Genomic DNA, 21,575 nt, shown 5'->3' on the forward strand with positions numbered 1-21,575 from the left:
GGACAATCCCATATCCCCTGAGGTATGTGGCCACTGATGGCTCTGCTCAGTTGGGTTTTGTCAAGTGTGAGGTCGCTCCTGTTTCTGCACAGCTTAGTGGTCAGCCGTAACTGGTCAGAGATTATGATCAAACACCTCAAACCAGTAAGGCCCCCACCTACTGTCAGGAGATCTGTGTGTACATTTGGAAGTCCATTCCAAGGTCGGGGAGTTTTCAGGTCTGCCTCAGCTGGGCCCTCCTGTGCCTCCGCCGCATGCGCACAGGCCCCCTGACCACGCAGAGTCAAGTCAGTATTTCCTTGGCGTTTTCTGTGATGGGGAGGAGTACAAAGTAAACAGTCTTGTGAAGTGTCTTTGGTTCCCATTGTTATGGAACCAGAATTCTGGAACAGACGTTTCCCTGTGAGGCCTCTCCGGAACGTGTTAAAAGCACTGTAGAGGCCTAGGAAAGGGCTCCTAACCGCCTTAGGCCAGAATCGGGACAGACTTGCACCTGATAATACTGCAGAGTCTCAGCGCTCATTTATGTGTGAGGCCCCGGGCACTGAGCGCGCTGAGTGAGAATTACACCGCGGCAAGTCCGTCCTGGGATTCCAGCAACGCTACCGCAGTGCCTGCCACACACTGGAGAGAGGAGATGTTCCAGCCGCGGACGAAACCCTCGTCTTTGTGCTAGGATCAAGTTATCTCTTGGCACAGTGTGGGGGGATAATGCAGCTTTTTTCCCCTCAAAGTGCTATTTTTGCTGTTTCCAAGGAGATGTTCAGCATGGTATTGATAATTGCATTAATCCTCAATTTACACAATCTGGAAGCAGCAGCTCCTTTCAGTGTTTACAGCCCCATGGATCACAAAGTAATGACTGACCGGCTGAAAAACTAAAATGCCTTCCTTAGAATAATTGGCCTTAGAAATATGTTCTGGAGCCCTTCTCTTTGCCACAGGCTGGCTGCTCAGGTTGGCCCTTAATCATTAATCCTTCTTGGGCGGACCTTGGATCTAGGCTTTGCCTATGGGGATCTTAATGTTCTAAATTTACTAAAGAATGATTAGAGCACTTGCGCATGTGCGCACACCCACACGCACGCACTCTTACTTCTCAAGAGCCTGATCTGGCCGTCTGAGGGATTCATCTGTGTTCATAGAGCATTCCTGATGACACTGGAGGAGACGTAGAATAAAAAGTGGCTTGAAATTAGAGTTAAAGCAGAGGAGACTGAAATTTCTTAAGGAATGAACAGTAAATAAACTCTGGTAACTTGGTGAGTCGCCCTTCTCTAAAGAATTTTTGTCTTTTTAATACATTAAAGACCTTTAAGACCTGTGATGCATTTATTCATTAGATCATATAATTTAACTTATTAACATGTTACTTTGCATTAATATTTTCTAATGTGAAACCAACTTTTCCTTTCACTGTGTATGTGTTAGAACATCAGACAATGATGCAGTGTGTGTTTGTGTGTGTGAATTTAAAATTGAATTCATTCACTGATATTTATAGGGTTTTATTTTTACCTCAATTGAAATTGTTTTATAATTTTTAAACTAAATTTATTGGGGTAACAATGGTTAATAACATTATATAAATTTCAGGTGTACAACATTATAATTCAGCAACTGTATACCCTATTACGTGCTTACCACTCGAAGTCTGGTTTCCTTCCGTTACCATATTTGACCCCCTTTACCCACTTTGCTCTCTCCTCATAACCCCCTTCCCCTCTGGTAACCATCATTCTGTTGTCTGTATTCAACCCTCCCCCTTTCCTATTTGGAGGAATTTTCCTGTGTTGTAATCTTGTTGAGTTGGCAGTACCCCACATCCCTCACTCCATTCTCTGACAGCCAAGGTACGTGACCCTCACTTGGCTCATTGGATGTTTTTGATCAAAACTTTCAATCTTGATGGGGCAAAGGGAATGGTTAGGATTCATTTGCTACTGTTACAGCCCTGTCTTGGACTGACTCTTCCACTGAAAGACACTTAATGCTTTCTTGCTTCTTGGCTTAACAGAGCTGCCTTGAGTCCTGCCTGTTTTCTAAGCCTATATTTTAGGCCCCCTATTGATTCTGTTAGCCCCCAGTATCTTTCCAGTAAATCTAACTCTTTAAATTTTTTTGCCTGAGATAGTCTTCTTGCTTGCATCCCAAAATCCTAGCCAGTGTAGTAGAGAACATTACAATCCAGGCACCTCCCTCCTGGGTCGCACTAGGGAAATGTTACCACATTCTTGCATTTGAGTCCCATCACCACCACCCATTTTATTTTTTCTGTTCTCTCTTAGAATAGCCCTTCTTCAGATACGTTACATCTTAAAATGAATTACGGTCTCAGCTGTACATCTGGTACATAGTAAATACCATAAAAATTGGATTCAGTTTATACTTACCTTTTAGTTTCTTTATTGAGACCCATCAAGTCTCAATAATAATAAGGCATTTGGGAAGCATCCTGGTCTCAACAACATATTTACAAATCTCTGGGGACATAATGTTTTTACTTTGGGTCCTAATCTTAGGAGTACAGTTGTTTAGTCTCCAGGCTTCTCCTGTGCATGAAGTACTCCGCTAACTGTATTTCCTCCCTTTGACATTTCTATTTAGTCAAAAGCTTCAAAATAAAGGAAGAGATTTTTGGAGGTTCTGTTAAAACAAAACACAGCAGCACTGTCCCAGGGCGGCAGGCAGGCAGCCACTTCCTCAGTTCTGCTTGTGCTGCCCGACCACATTGCTGAGACGTCCAGGGCTGACAACATGTGGCTCGTGTCATCTGTGTTCCGCAGAAGAACATTCCCTTTGCCTTCGATTTTGACGGGTGCTTTGCCATCTGTGTGCATTTCTGAGTTGTTAGAAGAAGCTAAGAAAAGAGATTTATTTATCCGGGTTTCTTCAGTATGCTGACGGCAGAGGCTCGTCCCCCATGAAGCGCTCTGCCCGCATACCAGTGTCTCCTTCATGACACAAACCACGTCGTAGCCAAATAAGTATTACTTACTTTACAGAAAACCCCCAGCTCATATGTATTGAGTCTTTATATGCTAGTCACTGTATTGGGAGCTTTACATACATTATCACAGTAATCCATAAGACTATTAGAGCCTCATTTTTTAGCTGAAGAAATTAAGGTTCAGAAAGATCTAGAACTTGTCCCAGATCATACAATTAATAAGTAGCAGACCCAGAATTTGATTTTACAGTGTTATGCATACCAGTGGGAATGTTTCGGTTTGAGTGAATAGAAATTAAATAATGCCTGAATTAATCATTCCATGTAAAACATAGAAACATAGAAAACTTAGGTTTTGTGTTTTAAACATCAAGAATGTGATTGATGATTAGCCAGATTGTTATGTATTTTTCTCTAAATCTGTTGGAGATTTGGGTAAAAGTGATCCATTTCTCAAAAGTCAAGTCTCTGCCTATTGAATAGCCTAATGTGTCAAGAAAGCTGACCATCTTGTTCACTGATAGTAATACTATGACAACATATGTAATTATCTGGTCTCTTTTAGAAAAGAAGAGAGGAGAGCACTAGACTGAAGGAGGAGGGAAATGAACAGTTTAAGAAGGGAGGTAAGAACTATTTCAGTGCTGATGTCTGGTCGTCGTGACTCCTCATTCCTTTGTAGAGCCTGTGGAGAAACCCCAGAGAACATTTGGAAACAACTAGCAAGCCTGAACTGCTAACAGTGCAGCCTTGTCACCTGGCACCTTGGGATTTTGTTTCTTAACCATGTCCAAATCATTCTCAGCTGACAGTGACCAGTTACCATGTGTCTCTTGGCACAGGCATAATTTTTCTTTTCTGTAACCCACTATCGGTAAATCCAGAAATTAGAAGGAAAAACTCCTCAGCTGTTGCTTTGGAAAACTCTAGCCTGGAATGTTAAAAGGCTCTTTGCTGCATTGCTGTAAAAACAGGGCCCCATTCCTCTCTTTGCAGTAAGGCTATAAAAATTGACCCGATGGTCCCAGCAGAGCCTGCAGAAGAATTTTGCTTATACTTTGGGGGTTTTCGTGGGCCTTCTTCTTTGGATGCCTTAAATAGAGAGATGTTCTTCGTGTCTTTCTGGATTTCCTACATATGCTTAGGAATAAGTCAGGTTCATTCTGATAATTTGAGGGAACTATTTGATCCTATAATAGCCTTCGTCACATATCAGTGTATATGCTTTAGAAATCTAGGAGTAGTAACATTTTCCCCTAGTTACTTTTAGGTTTAAAATTTTTTTTCTTATATCCTAGTTAAGCAATCATCACTTCTTTTTTCCCTAAGAAAACCAGTGGTTCTAATTTTGACAACATATCTCTTTGTACTTTAGTAGTAAACATTTCAATCCTAAAAAAGGTGTAAATAGGCAATTTTTCTTTATACCCTGACTATAATTTTGTGTGTGGCAATGCATGTGTACATTTATCACTGTTTTCTCTTTTAAGGTCTTTAGTCAGCTACTGATCTTTACATTGTTGAGTTTAGCTCCGTAAAATGTCTCTCCAAACATTTCATGGAAGCAGTTTTAGCCAGGAAATATGTACACAGAATTTTTTTCTTCATCCCAGGCCATTAACCCCGGACTTCAGTCTCTTTCATCTGTCCACTTTCCAAATCCCCTTTCAAACTCCTTTCTAAATTGGAAAGCCATGCATTCTGAGAACCTGAGAAATACCGTAATGTCAGGAATAAAATCGTGATAACCTTTGCCCTTTTACCTCATCTTCAGATTATATAGAAGCCGAAAGTTCTTATAGTCAAGCCCTTCAGATGTGCCCATCCTGCTTCCAGAAAGACAGATCTATTCTGTTTTCAAATAGAGCTGCTGCAAGGATGAAACAGGTATGTATCTGTTAGCTTTTTTTAAAAGAAGCGCACGGACTTGCAGTGTTCTCGTAGGGCAGCTTCTTGGCACAAACTAGCAGAGGGGCTTCAAGTTGCCGCCTCCCTTTTCCTGCCCATGTATTTCCCTGATATAAAGGGCACAGGGAAGAGATAAAAATATTTTGGAAAACTTGAGTCAGGTTACCGTTAGCCTCCCTCATTCAAGTGGCTGAGTGACCACTTTCATGGAAGGAGGGCTGGCAAAGTTTCCACCAAACTAGGGCCAGTTAATGAAGCAAAGACCCAAGGAGTGTGTGTCCTGGAGTAGCTGTGGTGGCTTATTTTAGGCCTGGAATCCCAAAGGCTCAAAGGGAAACACTGAGGAAAACTCTGGACTTCAAGAAGCTTATCCCTAAGATTCTGATTTTTCTGTTGAAAGTATGGGCATGGGGAGAAATGTCCAAAAGCTGGGATGAGAGGAGCCCTCAAGTGCAAATTAGGTGTTGGGGAAAGTTCAGAAACATGTTGTGTCTCCGAAGGACTGAGAACCTGGCACAGCAAGGTGAGTGTAGAGTAGGGAAGAGTCAGTTGTATTTGTTTTGTACTGTGTTGGTGTTAAAAGTTAGATTTGTTGATTTGTCTGATTCCTATATAGTAACTTAGTAAATTTTGCTGGATTAAAATGATGAGTTTTGAAAAAACAATACAACCGTTTAACTGTGGCTACTTATATCCAAGGCGCAAAGGGTTGGTTGTTTAACATACCTTTATGCAGCCGCGCAGCAGGCTCCGGTTGGGTGAGTCGGGTTCTTGTTGTTAAGTTTAGATCAGGTATTGACATCACTTTCTCTCTGATGTTGCCTGAAATTCCCTAGTGCCTCTATCAAAGTCACTTTAGATGACCAGGTTTGGGGGAGTGGGGGTGAGGTTGGTGCTTGAATGGTTGGACATGCAGAAAGGTTTCGGGTTTTCTTGTTTTGTTTTTTAAAAACCCTGAACTTGTATGTTTTATTGGATTCAGTCTCCAAAGTGAAGTATTTTTTTTAGTGATTTATGTGATATGGAAGAAGAAATAATTCTAGCGTATACAAACACATTTTGTATTAGGGGAAAGAAAGCAATTAAGTTTATCTAAATCGATGTTCATTGATATATGCATATTCTACCAGCAATCAGAATTCACACCTAACAGTTTTTGCACTTAGCTTGGAAAATTCTGATCTTTCACTTTTGCTTCTCGGAGACATCTCGCCACATTCTCATACTGGAAACTGTCATTGTGAAATAGAGTCAAGGGCACCTTCAGTGTCAGAGACGATGCAGCATACTCGTCTGGCTCCTGGGATTTGGGATTCTTCGTTTCCATAGTTATTGATGCTGCTAGGGTTGGGCTAGCGTCATCCACTGGTTCTTGAGTTAGGGTGATGTAGGGTCTTGTCTGTCTGTCACGCCTGAGGAGAATGCAGAGGAGAGTTGCTCTGTGACTGTTTCCTTTCCAAAGGATAGGTTTGTTAGTGGGGTGGGTCATTTGTTTTGTTCTTTTAAGTTGTACCCTTAATATTTTAAGAAGATTCTAAAAGAAGAGACTCGAAAACTTCCAGGATTAATGCACTGAAACAATTTAAGGACCGTATTCCGAATTTTTCAAGGAGGTGATGGGTTAACCGCTTTCAGAAGAATTTCTGAAAGCCACGTTTGCAGGCTCCGTGTCCCTGACTGCGAGTCCCTGGCCCAGCTTCACATTTCATACGTAGAAAGAGAAAAGGCAAACTAGGGTCAGACTTCAATAAGTTATGAAAAGATGGTAAATAAGTTCTGATACTCCCCCCACACACCCCACCCTTTTGGAGACTACCACTCTAAGCCGCAAGCAACACCGGGGTCCCCTGGGGTGTTAGTGGATGATGAGCCTCGGACAAACGATTCTGCAGTAAAATGCCGTAATTCCTTGATCTGTAAGGGCCAGTTATTGCTGAGATGCACTGCAACTTAATAGTAGTTTCTTAGGGGCACAAAGAATACCACCACAGCACATATACACATAAGTTGTAAAGTTTCCTATTTCAGAAACTTTAGAACATGACATTGTCTTATAGACATGAGTTGGGGAAATACTTAATCTGAAGTCACACAGGTTTCCTCTCTGCAGGACTTCTTGTGTTTATTGTGGGCAAAATACACATGACATGAAATTGACCGTTTTAACCATTTTAAAGCCTACAGTTCAGTGCCACTAAATACATTCATCAGTGATGTGCGGCCCTCACCACCTGGTTCTGGAACTTTTTCACGACCCCAGAAGGACACCCTGTCTCCATTCAGCATTCACTCCCCATCCTGGAACTGTTTTTGACTGAATCCTAAAATTCATTTTGGTAGACATTGCTCTAAAGTATTCTGCAAAATATTTAGTATTTGCTACAGTAGCCATTAATGGAAGTGTGGAATATTTATTTGAACTAACACTTCTGTAATGTTGTAGAAAACTTGTAATTTGGGGAAAATACACATTTTAGACCTTGAAGAGTTAAATAGCAGGTTAGTGTTGGAGCTGGAACTAGAATCTAGTTCTTTTGTCACCTAGTGTTCTTTCCACTGTGCCATGCTTCTAGATTCAGCAAATTAGTTAGATCTCTTATTTGATGAATTGTTTTGTATTTTGGTTTCATCAGTGGATAAGTTAAGGCTTATAACTGAGACTGTATGACAAGCAACATGGTGTATCTATAGATGGACCATCTGTATACTTTCTGGAAGGTACCACATTGGATATGATAGTGTAACACCCAGTCAAAGAAGAGGGCTGTTAATTCAGTTACTTAAATATCAGTCATTTGCCCTGTTTATTGATCACAAAGTTTTCTCAGTGTCAGCATTCTAACGTAACGTGCCTTGCAAATGTAATAGGTCAATGACAACAGTCTTTAAAGATACTTTAGGAAAGAGCTACTTGACTAATTTGTTGGCAGAATACTTTCAAGTCAGAGCTGTCAACTACATTTTGAATTTTAGCTTGGAAGTAACTTGCATGACTGTGTGATTTCTTTGAAGAACATTACATATCTCCATAAGCAGTTATTCATGATCAGCTTATGTCATTGAGCCTTTGGGCCATTAAGCTAGAACTAGGGTGACACATATTAATGTTATATTTCCTTTTAGGACAAGAAAGAGATGGCCATCAGTGACTGCAGCAAAGGTACAACTTTTTGGTCTTGTTACATGTTAACATACAAGAGCATTACCTCAGCTAGACAGAGCCAGGCTCTCAGCCAAGTGTGTACTTGTACATGTGTGCCCTTCCTGAGGCCTTCAGAGAAGAAGCCTTCTGCTTCCCCCTCCTTAGAGGTATTGTATCGTGCTCATCTTAGTGTAAGCATGCTTTTGAATGGGTGGTTCAGTCACCTTATCTATCCTGTGTTAGTATTTATCTTCCTGTGAAGAAAAATTCAAAGCTACCGTGGCGGCAGAATCTTGTGGAGTAGAATTTACTTCCGGTAGTGTCCAAATCACTTTCCTTTGGGTTTCAAATTGAAGATCTTAGCTGCTATTAGTGTATCTGGACCTATCTGTTTGGGCGAGGGGGTGGTGAGGGGCAGTTTCTGTTAGGGAATTGGTATCCCCTTCAGATGTAATAATTCTTCCAAACCGTCTTGCCATCGTTTTAATTACTTTTTCAGGTTCCACATACTGAATCGAGCCTTTGCTATTATCTGAGATCCATTAGGGTCTTTTCATCCCACCAACTTATAGAGATACCGCCCAAACTTAAGATCACTATTGTTTCGTTTCTTTTGTGTGTTGGGTTTTTTTCCAAAAACTCCTTGATAGTCGTCTTGCCTTTTTAACCATCTTGGTGTGGAGAACGTGTATAATCACTTTTATTTGCATCTTACAACTCCCATGAGTTTTTCTGTTAACTTTTTTGTAATTTCTCTGAGAAAATCATACGGTTACAAAGAACCTCGTATGTTATCTAGTTCAACTCTCATACTAAGCATGAATTCCCTTTTCTACTTTTTTCTTTACATTAATTTGTCACCCTCTCTACTGGGGCATTCTTTCCTTTATACTTGGTATTTTTTTTTATAGTATCTGAATGAAAAACTTACTACATTAGAAATCAAACTATGTCTGATCTATTACTGTCTTAGGCTGGAATTAATTCTGAATGTACTGTTTCGTTTCGAAGAAGATGTTAAACCTTAATCTGTGTGGGATGTGTGGGTTTGAAGAGTTTAAGTTAGGAATAAGCTGCTGATTTTCAGAGCTCCTTTATCAACAACTAAATGATGAAAAAGTGCCTTGCAAGCTTGTTTAGCAGGGTTTACACTAGGAAACCGAGTTTTCATACCCAGGTATAGCCCTAAGTAGAGGAGCCTTGTCAGAGAATGAGAGGAAGGGAAGAAAGTGTTTTCCAGATGGTGTTTGGCTTTTGTGAAACCAATATTTGTATGCTTATCCATAGCTGTTATGGGCCACGTGCATTGTACCCATAGGGAGACATTGCACTACAATGTAGTGTCTACATTGACACTAGAATGGTGTTTTTGTGGTAAGGACAACACACACACACTCCCGCTCAGTTCATAAACCTTGACAAAGGATTTAACAGCTTATTTCTGGGGTCATATTGGAGCTCATTATTGCTAGTCATGTGGAATAATATCTGATTCTTCTGACCTTAGGATTTTCAGCCTGGGCATAAATAAAGGTTAAGTTAGTTTTCTTTATATGGATTTAGGAAAGAAAATCACATGTTAGAGTAATATGTTGATTTTAGAGATTTTTCTAAAGTAATTGTGGGGAAAGTTCCTTCTCTTCAATACATACTTGCATTAGAAACTATTCACCAGTTGAGAAGGGGGCAGTATCTGGGTTAAAATGTAAATGAGGGGGTTCTGTTTTTTCAAAAGCTATAGTAGAGGTCATTGGAGTGTTTTCCTGTGGATGATACTATGAAATTGTAATTGGGAGTATTCTAAAAGCATATGATGTCCTGGGCTCAGGGGAGGTTGACAGCATATCAAGTTGAAATGTTACGGAAGATGGGTTTCTCAGAAAACTTCTCCCGAACCAGTGCCCTTCCAACCACTGTGCCATTTCTCTGACCCTCTTCATTGAAAGGATTGTCTGTACTTGCTCTCTACTTTGCCTTCTCCTCTTCTCTTCTCACCCCACACCCGTTGGGCTTCTGTGTCCTCCGTGCCACTGAAACCCATCTTGTGAAGATCACCAACTTCGTCTTGCTCAATTCAATAGCTGCTTCTCTGTCATCACCCTACTTGACCTCAAAGGTGTTTAATACAGTGGCTCATCCCTCCTTTCTTCCCTGCTTCATTGGCTGGTCCTTATTCTCTTCTGCTGGCTTCTCTGTCAACCTCAGCATTTTGGAAGTCCCTAGATCTCAGCCCTGCGTAGGGCCTGCCCCCTTCTTTATTTTCTCTCTTTGTGATGTCATCCAGTCCAGAAATTTTAAATACCATCTATATGCTACACTTCATATTCTCAGCTCTCCCCTGTGGTCTGGAGCCCATTGCAAAGCTGACATCTCTTCTTAGACGTCTGGTAGGCATTGTGGATTTCAGGTGTCCAGAACAGGCTCTGTTGCCCCTCCATGTACGCACACGCACATACACGCACACGCATAGAAAAAGTGAATAATAACAGAGCCTGCCACTAAACTGTTTAACCTCAACTCTTTGTGCCTTCTGGTTTTCTCTTTTACACTGTGCATTTGAGCTCTGTGTTCTGGGCTGTTCTGAACTGGGCGAAGGGCAAGTGGGTAAAAACCAGGGCTCGGGGTGTAGACCAGAGTTTGAGAAACTACAGCTACAAACCGAATCCAGCCTACCCGCTGCTTTTGGACAGCCTGTGAGCTTAAGAACGGTTTCATTTTTCAATGGTTGGAAATAAAATCAAAAGAGAAATAATATTTTGTGACACATGAAAATTATGTGAAATTCCGATTTCAGCATCCATAAATAAAGGTTTATTGGAGCACATTCACGTTTGTTTGGGCATTGTCTGTGGGTGCTTTCGTGCTACAATAGCAGAGTTGAGTAGTTGTGACAGATGGTCTGTCCTGCAAAGGCTAAAATCTTTACAGTCTTGCCCTTTACCGAAAACGTTTGTCAACCTCTGGTATAGGCTTTTTGACAAATAACTCTTCCTTTTAGACCCTGGAGGATGATAGTTAATAAAGAAACTTGATACAGTTGAGGATGTATAGGCCCTTTTTCTTCATGGCAACAATTATTTCTTCTCTTTTTACAGCCATTCAGTTAAACCCCACCTATATCAGGGCCATATTGAGGAGAGCAGAGTTGTACGAGAAAACTGACAAGCTCGATGAAGCCCTGGAAGACTATAAATCCATATTAGAAAAAGATCCATCAGTACACCAAGCAAGAGAAGCTTGTATGGTAAACTAATTGTTTTCCGTCTTTTCCTTGTGTTGCTACTCAATGCATCTTAAATAATCCTTTGGTACACAACTGCATTCCGTTTCTATGCTTTTGAGGAGCTTACCAAAATGCGAGTATACAGGCGGGAGAACTTTGCATAGTGGCCACACCCACTGCGACCATGTACTATTTTATCTCCATTCTCAGTGTTGTCTGTGCAAACCTTTAGTCCGTAGGGTTGATAAGAACTTTATTTCATTGTTGGACAGGAAAATCTTGTCCATGTAGTTGTACAGTTCAGACCAGAGTCCCAGAGTCTTACTGTTACAGGTAATAAACTTCTGGCTTTCTCTCCATCCTTTTTCTTACTCAGTCACCAAATTTCTGTTTGTGTCATATGCCCAACACATTTCCCATTGACTATATCCTAAACTAATCTTTTCTTTCTGAAAATGACGTTTATTCTTGTCCCTGACTACAAATCCTTTTGCTTCTAAACGTCATAATGTGTTTATGTCCATTGTAAATTGGCCAAATGTTATTGGTTTTCTTTCCCCCATTTAGAAATCACTCCAGCTGTGTACGTTGACCTTTAGCACATCTCTTGATTGTCCCTCGTGCACAGAACAACATATGCTCTAAAGCAGCGGTGTCCAAACTTTTTTCAACGTTTTTTACCAAGGGCCATATGCGGTAAAATACACAAACAGCCGGGCCACTCACTCGAGGTGAAGTACGTATTGCCTCACCTGGTTTATTTAAGTAAACTAAATATATTTTTGAAATTTGCTGCGAGCCAATTAAAAATGGATTGCAGGCTGCAGTTGGCCCGTGGGCCGCAGTTTTGACACCCCTTGCTCTAAAGGATCTACTACCAAATTGGATGTTCATGCGTTACTGCCCCTAAATGATGGATATTCAGATAAGTGTAAGAAACACTGGCTTTGGGGCCAGCCTGGTGGCTCAGGCGGTTAGAGCTCCTAGCTCCGAAGGCTGCCGGTTCGATTCCCACATGGACCAGTGGGCTCTCAACCACAAGGTTGCCAGTTCAATTCCTCGAGTCCCGCAAGGGATGGTGGGCTCTGCCCCCTGCAACTAAGATTGAACATGGCACCTTGAGCTGAGCTGCCGCTGAGCTCCCGGATGGCTCAGTTGGTTGGAGCCTGTCCTCTCAACCACAAGGTTGCCGGTTCGACTCCCGCAAGGGATGGTGGGCTGCGCCCCCTGCAACTAGAAAACGGCAACTGGATCTGGAGCTGAGCTGCGCCCTCCACAACTAAGACTGAAAGAACAACAACTTGAAGCTGAACGGCACCCTCCACAACTAAGATTGAAAGAACAACAACTTGACTTGGAGAAAAAGTCCTGAAAGTACACACTGTTCCCCAATAAAGTCCTGTTCTCCTTAAAAAAAAAAAAAAAAAAAGAAACAGTGGCTTTAACTACACAGGTGTCTTCCCTGCCAGACTTCTCAGAGAGCCGTTATCCGGGAGAGGCCTGTTTTTGAACCCCTTTATGCAGCAGAGAGATTACAGGCTGGCAGACAGGAGCCAACTTTTTGTTTTTATGTTGAGGCCACTTGCCAACATTTAAAAATGGGAAGATTCTACTAGATAAAAATCTAAGTCAGACTCCTCATGAAAATTGGAAGATGTGGACATAACGGGTTCTTGCACTCCTGCACGGCGGCGTTCGGCTGCAGCTCTGCGGTTTCCCTCCTGGCCACACCACGCACCATCACCTCCCGCCCACTTCTTTCATTGTTGCTACTTCCTGTCTGGCCTCTGCTCTACAGGGTTTCCCACTTGTTTAATGGGACCGTCATTCTACCGAGCAGACCCCAGAAATGTTGCTAATCTTTCTGCATTAATATCCTAGGTGTTTTGGATTTTGTTTTGCTTTGTTTTCACACGTACTTGAGGTGAATTCCTTCCATAATAACAGAGCTTTTATTTATCTAGAAATGGAGTAATGGGAGGCAGGCTGGTTAGGATAATTAAAATACATAAGCAATTTGAAACCAGTTTTAACCATTTAGCTGACTTTTAACACATCTCGGAGTGGTGGTGAGATTGACTAAATTTGACAGGAGGAAAGGGAATACTTAAAAATCTTAGCTAAATTTTTGGTAGCGTCCATCTCTGTCAAGTTAGTTTTAAGGCTTCTATGAAAGGAAGCCTTTTATGCTAGTTGCTATATGCATAATTTATTTATTTTGAATTATTATAATGCAGTTATTACTGGAATTCTGGAGTACTTGGGGGCAATTACAGAGCTAAAAGTGGCCATAGGAGACTAATCTAGATCAGTGGTTCTCAGCTGGGGATGGTTAGGTTCCCTGGGACATTTGGCAGTGTCTGGTGACACTATCATGACCAGGAGGGTACTATTGACATCTAGCGGGTAGAGGCTGGGGATGCTCTAAACATCTTACATTGTACAAGGCAGCCCCCAACAGAATTCCGTGGTCCAAAATATCAGCAGTGCCAAGGCTGCAAAACACTGAGCTAGATTAGGAACATCCAGTATTGATCTGACCCTTTCTCAATACATTAAGTTACATAAAGAAGCTCAGAAATACAAGTGAGCAAAAAGATTAAAAATATGAATACCACCCATAATCCTACCACCTAAATATATCACTGTAAACATCTGATCGATATCGTTTCAGACTTTTTTGTGTATATATTTATTTACCAAATTTTTATTGAGGTCCTCCTTGGGCCTCTGTTGCCAAGAACTGGGAATAAGCAGTAAACCAGACAAAATTTTTATCTCCGTGTAGCTTACCCACAAACAAACGTTTTTTTCCTTTAATATCACATATCTGTACTTAACCGATCCCACTTTCACATTAGGTTTTTAATGTTTCTCAAATTCAAAATAAAGCTGAGGGGTTTTTACAAACCATTGGTTTTCCTCTTTCTCCCTCAGAGATTGCCGAAGCAAATTGAAGAACGTAATGAGAGACTAAAGGAAGAGATGTTAGGTAAGTTTGCTTCCCTTACTTTCTGTTGACCCCCGGCTGGCGTGGGCGCATCAGTATTTTTATTCACTAGAAGAAAACACAACAGTTGGCAACAGCTTCTGGTCCCTTCATTTGTTGTGGCAGCAATACCGTGGGGCTCCTGAGTCCTCAGCTGTTTTTACTCCAGAAGGAGCAGTGTTATTTACAGAGGGTATCAGCTTTTCAAAAACCAAACTTGCATTTTATTTTTCTTGGACACTTCCCTGCCTTCGAGAATGCAAACACAGTTCACCTCCCAGCCGGGGATACCACCAACCTCTTAGGTCATGAATTTCATAAAAACAGTTGTTTCTTCATTGAATAAACAGCTTAAGGTTTTCAGTTCATTAGGATGCAGTCACTACAAGCCGACACCGTGCCAGAAGCAAGGAAATTGTTGTTTAATAAAGGCTTTAGTGTTTGAGAAGATGTGAGAGGGCAGGAATTAGGAGTAAATAACAAGGGGGGGAAAGACTATAGGTGGAGGGGAAGGCAAATGGATCAATTTGATCCGTGTTTTAGTTACTTATTTGCAAAAGCATTTATAATTGGAATCAGAGAACCCCTCTCGTGAACAGTCTGCTCGACGAAGGGGCGGAAAGATTCCTGGACAGAGACCTGTCCAGTGTATTCTGCTGAGAATTTGTTTGCTAATTGCCTGCTCTAGATCTGCTATATGTTCTTCCTTATGATTATTTTCTGTCATGTGAATTGCATTTAATATATTGCAATCACATGGATCTAAGGTAAAAATCATTTACAGTAAATTAAGCCTGGCCATTTATGACCTTTAGGCATCGGTATGCAGAGAATGAGAACCAATTTCCCAGAGTCTCACCTTGGTGGCAGAGTTGATTAAGGAGAGGCCATTACCCTGGACATCCATAAGCCCTGCAGGGTGGGCTCCAACTCCAAGGAGAGCTGCTTCAGACTTCCGGAGCCTTCCCCCACTTTTTCCCAAAAAGGCTCTTTCCCTGATTTAATTAAACTTGATGCCATGTTTGAGCAGAAAAATTATTTTAAAGGTACTCTTTCTTCAAAGAGGGAAAAGAGCATTTTCTCACCTATTCTAATAATGGTGCTTGCTTTTAGCCAAAAAAAAATAATGATATTTGCATTTAGCTGAGCTGGGTTTCCTGCTTAAAGAGATGCCTTTGAGGGGCCATAGTGGACATGGAAAGACGCTTCGGCACTGGTCTCCAGTCCATATTTGTGAGCCCATACAAAACCATAGAGCGCTGGGTGCAAACCGAATCTTACTGTGTTGTCAGTTTCAGACGGAATCAAAACTGTCATGTGTCCTTGTCTCTAAATTCTCCTGAGGCAGTTTCCTGTCTCCATGGCGTTCGGATTTATTTACGTTGTTCCCTCACGTGAAATATTCAAGTTGAACTCATTCCTTCAGTTGCTTCTGTATGAAATCTCCTCCCATCAGACTTAACTTAAGTTGTTGGTCAATAACACGTCCGTTTGTTGTTACACGTTGATAGTTTAAATGTTTTCTTAATGAATCTAAGGATCATGAATAAAATATCGCTTCTGGGTGTTACCGACCAAAGGAGAGCCTAGAGGAGAGCAATCTCTATGTGGAACCTCAGCCCCACGGGAGCTTTCTGGTGTTCTTCCCTCCTTGGTGCAGATGATGTGACTGTGGTTCACGTACTGTATGAGATCTAAGCAGGGTAGTCACTCTGAGTGTAAAATAATGTCTCCTCTTTAGACGGTGAACAAGCTTTTTGTAGCACACTGCACGATTTTTAGTGCTAGTTTCCCTGGGGATGATGGTTTCTGCTGGAGAACTGGCAGTTACAGATTTGAAATGCTGCTCAATACTCTTTGTTATTGGCATTTACGAAATTATGTGATTACTCAACAAAATTAGCTTTGATTTAGATTTGTTCATTAATCTTTGACTTGCTTTTTCCTTTCTCTCTCTAACTTCCTTTTTGTTAAGACAGAAGAGCTATGTACCCCCTCCATGGGAGAAAAAATCCTGATTGGAATTAGGAGTGGGTAAAACATACTTGCTTCTCTCTTCCTAGCCTGTCATTTATAAATGTCATCAGAACAGGAGTGGAGACCAGGGGACATCAGTCCTAGTGCCATAGTCCTTGCTGATCACAGGACACTCAGAGTGGCTTCAGGTTTGAGGAAAGGGGTCAGCAACCAGCGTGTTTGTTTCCTTTTGTCCTTTTCTCTAGGAACATTAGCCTCATGGCCACGAAAGCCAGGGCATGTAAGGTTTGAAAGGACCTAAGGGATATGGTCGATGGTGTGATGAGGTGGGAACACATGCCCTGCACAGAGCACCCCAAAACACTCAGAGCCTTTTTTGAGCCCTGTTACTGGCTTTGCCCTAATCTAGTAATTTTCATGGTTTTTAAAATAGTAGAACCTGTTTTTTAAAATAGTAGAACCTCTTTTTTTAAAACACAATTTATGTGAAACGACAATTAGAAAAAAAGTGTTTTATTTGTATAAATTGAAATGTATATCAATTATAATTTGAATAATCAGGCAAGTTTGAGGAACAAAAAGTTGAAATCGGGTTTAGATGGCAGGCACAGCCTTATGAGTACCTATATATCTCATTTATTTCTTTGTTTTGATTGCATAATATTAAATATTTTTGCTCACATAGATAGGTAAATAGTTAAAAAAATGTTCAAAGAAAAACCAATGAGATATTTTCAGAATCCCTGAAGCTCCTGCTCAGCTATGAGATGCTGAGCACAAGTCCTTCGTGTATTGGTCTGCATTCAGGAGTGTCTCAAGAGGTGCGGCTGTTGAACCTGGTGTGGGGGAAAGGAGTGCCCTCCTGGGGTGAGGCTCCGTGATAGAGGTGGTGAAATGAGCCATCCATCTGGGCAGCTCCGCTGGGAGGGCAAGAGGGATGCACTTGGCGGCCAGGTGATGATGCTAACATAGGTCTCTGAACAAGCTTTGATTACAAATAGAAAATTTGTAATGTCTTCCTTGAAAAGGTGTCTAGTCACGTGAAATATTCAAGTTGCCCAGTTTTTAATCAGGTTGTTTTTTGTTGTTGAGTTGTATGAGTTCTTTATGTATTTTGGGTGTTATTCCCTTATTGGAAGTATCATTTGCAAATAATCTTTCCCATTTGGTTGGTTGCCTTTTTGTTTTCTTGATGGTTTCTTTTGCTGTGCAGAAGGTTTTTAGTTTGATGTAGTCCCATTCATTTATTTTTATTTCCCTTGCCTTTGGAATCAAGTTCACAAAAACTTCAATGAAACCAAGGTTCTTAAGTTTAGTGTCTATGCTTTCTTCTACGCAATTTATTGTTACAGGTATTATTTTTAGGTCTTTGATTCATTCTGAGTTAATTTTGGTATATGGTGATAGACAGCGTCTAGTTTCCTCCTCTTGCACATGGCTTTCTTGCTTTCCCAGAACCATTTATTGAAGAGCTTTCCTTTCTCCGTTGTATGTTTTTGGCTCCTTCATCAAAAATTAGTTGACCATATATGTGTGGGTTTATTTCTGGCTTCTTAATTCTGGTTCCTTAGTCTATGTGTTTTTCTGCCACTACCATACTGTTTTGATTATTGTTGCTTTGTAATATAGTTTGAAGTCAAGGAGTGTGATGCCTCTAGCTTTGTTCTTTTTTTCTCAAAATTGCTTTGGCTGTTTGGGGTCTTTTGTGGTTTTGAGGATTTTTTGTTGTTGTTCTACTTCTGTGAAAAATGCCATTGGAATTTTGATGAGGATTGCATTAAATCTGTATATTGCTTTAGGTGATAAGACCATTTAACAACGTTAATTCTTCCCATCCATGAACATGGAGTATCTTTCCATTGCTGTGTCTTCTTCAGTTTCTTTCAACAATATCTTATAATTTTCATTGTACAGGTCCTTCACTTTCTTTGTTAAGTTTACTCCTAAGTATTTTATCCTTTTTGCTGCAATTGTAAACGGGTTTGTTTTCTTCTTTTTTTCCCCAATATTTCATGTTAGTATATAGGAACACAGTGGATTTTTGTATGTTGATTTGTATCCTGCAAATTTACTGTATTTATTTATTGTTTCTAATAGTCTTTTGGTGGGGTCTCTAGGGTTTTCTATATATATAGAATCATGTCATCTGCAAATAGTGACAGTTTTACTTTTTCATTACCATTTGGATGCCTTTTCTTTCTTTCTCTTTCTTACCCCATTGTTCTGGCGAGGACCTCCAGTTCTATGTTAAATAACAGTGGCCAGAGTGGACATCCTTGTCTTGTTCCGAGCTCCCTGTGACGGGCAGGTCCTTCAGGCACTTAGGCAAAGGCCCCAGTTCTCCCTCTCCATCTGCAGATGGAACACTCGTACCCTCACTTTGCCACCATCTCTAGGACACAGTGGCATGCCGTCAGCCTGTGACTGCTCACCGTCCTTCAGAGCACTGTCTCCTGAAACGCCACCTTCTTCACACCCCTGCGCGTCCTGAGAGCTGCACCTCTGCACACCTCAGTCAGTCTGTCTCCCCACTAGACTGTGAGCATCTCAGACGCTGAGAACTTTTATTCTTTAGATCCCAGTTCCTCACATCATAGATGCTGAATACGATGTACAGTGGCCCTTTCAGTTGTTCTGGCAACGGAGACGGGCTGGGAGAGATCCCTCCACCCAGCTACTGGCCCTGGAGCAGAGGCTTCTGGGAGTGCGACGGGAGCCACTCGAGAGTCCTGCTCACTCAGTCTGTGTCAGAAGGGCCAAGGACTATGCCAGCAGTGACATTTGCTCAGGCTTCTTAATGTTCGTTTCCTCCCTGTCCTTCTTCCTCAACCCCGAGACATACTGCCACAGTGGTGGGTAACACCCTTCCTGGGGTTGCCCTCTCATTTCTCCGCCTGTTGCGGTCCCCTCCCCACGCATCCCTCTCCCTGAGGCCGTGCTCTGGGCCCCTGTGCTGCCAGGTCTGTGCTGTCAGGTCTGTGTCAGTGATTCTCCGTAAACAGCATCACTGAGCATGTGTTCCAGGTGTATTTTGGGAAGCCTGCCTGGAGCATGGTCACCCCGAGTTGCAGGAGCTTTTCTCAGAATATGGTGAGCTCGGGGGCCTAAATCTCAGAGTGAGACCAAACGTTCTGCTTGAGTTACTAGAACAGGCCTGGGCGTTTAAAGGCTGTGCGTCTTCAAGTTCTTTACGTGGGCTTTACTTCCAGGTGGGAGGCCTCAGAGGAAGAAAGCTGCTCACAAGGGTAAGGTGGGAGGGCCTGTACCTCTGATGATTGGGGGGTTCTTGCCCTTTACCCCCATTTTCCTCCATTGGAAGCAGAGCTGCAAGGAAAATTAGAACAGTTTAGAAAAAGTCGAAACTGTATTCACCCATCCTTGCCAGTATTTTCCAGAATGCCTAGTTTCAAGTATTCCATCCTATTGTCCCATAAATCGGTATAAATCTCTCCAATAGCCTAGAAACTCCAACTTTTGACATACAAATTCCCTAACCCTCTCGTATGTAGGGCCTTGGTTATATACCATGTGTCTCAGTTCTGGTTTTAGGACATGATCTCACCTGGTGATTGATGAGGGAAGTCTGAAAAGTGGGGAATAGAAGATTTAACTTTTAAGGTTGATGGTGTTGATGAGCAAGAAATGATGGGCTTGGTGTGGAAGCTGAGGCTTTACTTAGAAAAGGAGGCTGTTGAGTTTGAATCCAGGTTCAATAGAAACAAGTGGAATTAGATTCAGCGGCGTGGCGGGATGTCTTCATTCCCCTGGGAGCAGCAGGTGATTTGGCCACCACTCTTCCCGGAGCCTGTGTCCTCTGGTGGCTCTGGCCAGCTTGGACAGGAAGCTTTGTTCTCTCAGGAGCCAGCCGGGCTCTGTCATGTCATTTCCACAAGCTCGGGCTCAGGCGGATGGCACTGAAGTGACTGCACTCCTGAGGAAGACATGGGAACTGAGGCTTCATCATTGTAAAAGCAGAGTTTCTTCAACTGCCAAGAGACACGAAATTTTGTAATCAGATAGTAAGGCAAGCTCAGTTTGGGGTCTTCCTGCTTCTGTTCATTCCTCGCATTTATTTGAGTTTTTGCTTTTACATTGCAGGTAAACTAAAAGATCTTGGGAACTTGGTTCTCCGACCTTTTGGACTCTCCACAGAAAATTTCCAGATCAAACAGGATTCCTCTACTGGCTCCTACTCCATCAATTTTGTTCAAAACCCGAATAATAACAGATAACAAAGATAACAGTAGCCTTTAAAGCTGGCTAGTAAATTGTGTGCTGCTTGCTGTTAGCAAGGGGCAAGGCCCTGCCAACGTTTAACTTTAACAGCATCTTATCTCCAAGCCAGGCTGTTCAGCAGAGCCCAGCATTCCCTTTTCCCTCGTGTTTTACGATCAGGGTGAAATGCGCTTCCGGATGTAATGAGCCTAATTTAATTTCCATTTTAAGGTGGTGTCTGTGCAGTTGCTGCCTCTGGCTCTGGCTGTCCTTTATTTTGTCCAGGAGGAAGCCTGCTTGCTAAGGCTGACCTCCCTGAGCCTCACAAGCACACAAGCCCAGAGTCTCTCCTGGACCCAGCCAACCTGCCGGTCGGAGACTGCCCAGACACGATTGATGGGGTTCCCGCCTGTTGTCCCCTCTCCCTGATCACACTGCTGTGCGTGGGCTCCAGCGTCTCGATTTCCTCTGTGGTAATAAATGCTTTCTGTGACATGTCTGAGCTGGGTTGTGAATTTTGTCCCCATTACGACAGCTAAAGCAGGCCTCTCTGGCTCTGGGAGCAGTGTTGGTTTCAAGCAGTGTTACTGAGTGTTAGTGGATTCTACAACTATGTCCAAAGTCTTAGTTGCACCTTGAAGATGATCTTCAAGCGATGCCCACTCTCCCATCTACTAGAATTCAGGAACCAGCTCACAAGCTGTGGGCCGCTCCATGTTTGCGCAGATCACTATGAAATCAATGTTTCTGACCAAGCATCTATCTTAATAATTTCAACTTAACACTTTGTAAGCGGGCATTTTCCCGCCAAATCGCGTCATAACGCGGGGCTTTTTTGACATTTTCTCGCCAAAATTAGACTTTCTGTAAAATATTCATATCTTTCGATCTATTTGATATTTTTCTATGAAACTTTCAGTGTTTTAGTTTAAAAAGAGGTCTCTATTTACTTTGCAAAATATGTGTTATTCTATTTTTTATGTACACAAAATTACTACATTCTAGGTAAACTTAGAAAAAAACACTCTTTCACAATCAAAATAATTTTATGTATACAAAATTACAATATTTTTTCGAAATTTTCAACGGATCTTATAAAAAAAAACTATAACCTAATAGTGCTTCACTGTGTGGTAGCGTTCGAAACACTTTCCTTTGTGCAGGGGTACAT

The 21,575-nt window shown here is 41.8% G+C and overlaps 1 protein-coding gene and 1 long non-coding RNA gene across 2 annotated transcripts in view; one reads left to right on the forward strand and one right to left on the reverse strand.

Annotated features, from left to right (window-relative positions):
* Window positions 1-20,899, forward strand: part of TTC1 (tetratricopeptide repeat domain 1) — a 33,817-nt gene extending 12,918 nt beyond the window's left edge. Inside the window, exons 3-8 of the mRNA XM_019740594.3 lie at window positions 3,516-3,576; window positions 4,725-4,837; window positions 7,982-8,018; window positions 11,096-11,244; window positions 14,161-14,215; window positions 20,288-20,899. Coding sequence (XP_019596153.2) covers window positions 3,516-3,576; window positions 4,725-4,837; window positions 7,982-8,018; window positions 11,096-11,244; window positions 14,161-14,215; window positions 20,288-20,421 — 549 coding nt within the window. The 3' untranslated portion in view covers window positions 20,422-20,899. The remainder of the gene's footprint in view (window positions 1-3,515; window positions 3,577-4,724; window positions 4,838-7,981; window positions 8,019-11,095; window positions 11,245-14,160; window positions 14,216-20,287) is intronic.
* On the reverse strand, window positions 16,687-20,288 carry LOC141567300 (uncharacterized). Its single transcript, XR_012489861.2, has 2 exons — window positions 19,752-20,288; window positions 16,687-19,513 (listed from the first exon to the last, which is right to left on the reverse strand). It is a non-coding gene; the product is annotated as an uncharacterized LOC141567300 (long non-coding RNA).
* Window positions 20,900-21,575: the final 676 nt, after the last annotated feature.

The sequence above is a fragment of the Rhinolophus sinicus genome, chromosome 5, assembly GCF_057876585.1.
Source record: "Rhinolophus sinicus isolate RSI-liver-muscle chromosome 5, RSI-T2T, whole genome shotgun sequence".
In the NCBI taxonomy this organism is placed as follows: domain Eukaryota; kingdom Metazoa; phylum Chordata; class Mammalia; order Chiroptera; family Rhinolophidae; genus Rhinolophus; species Rhinolophus sinicus.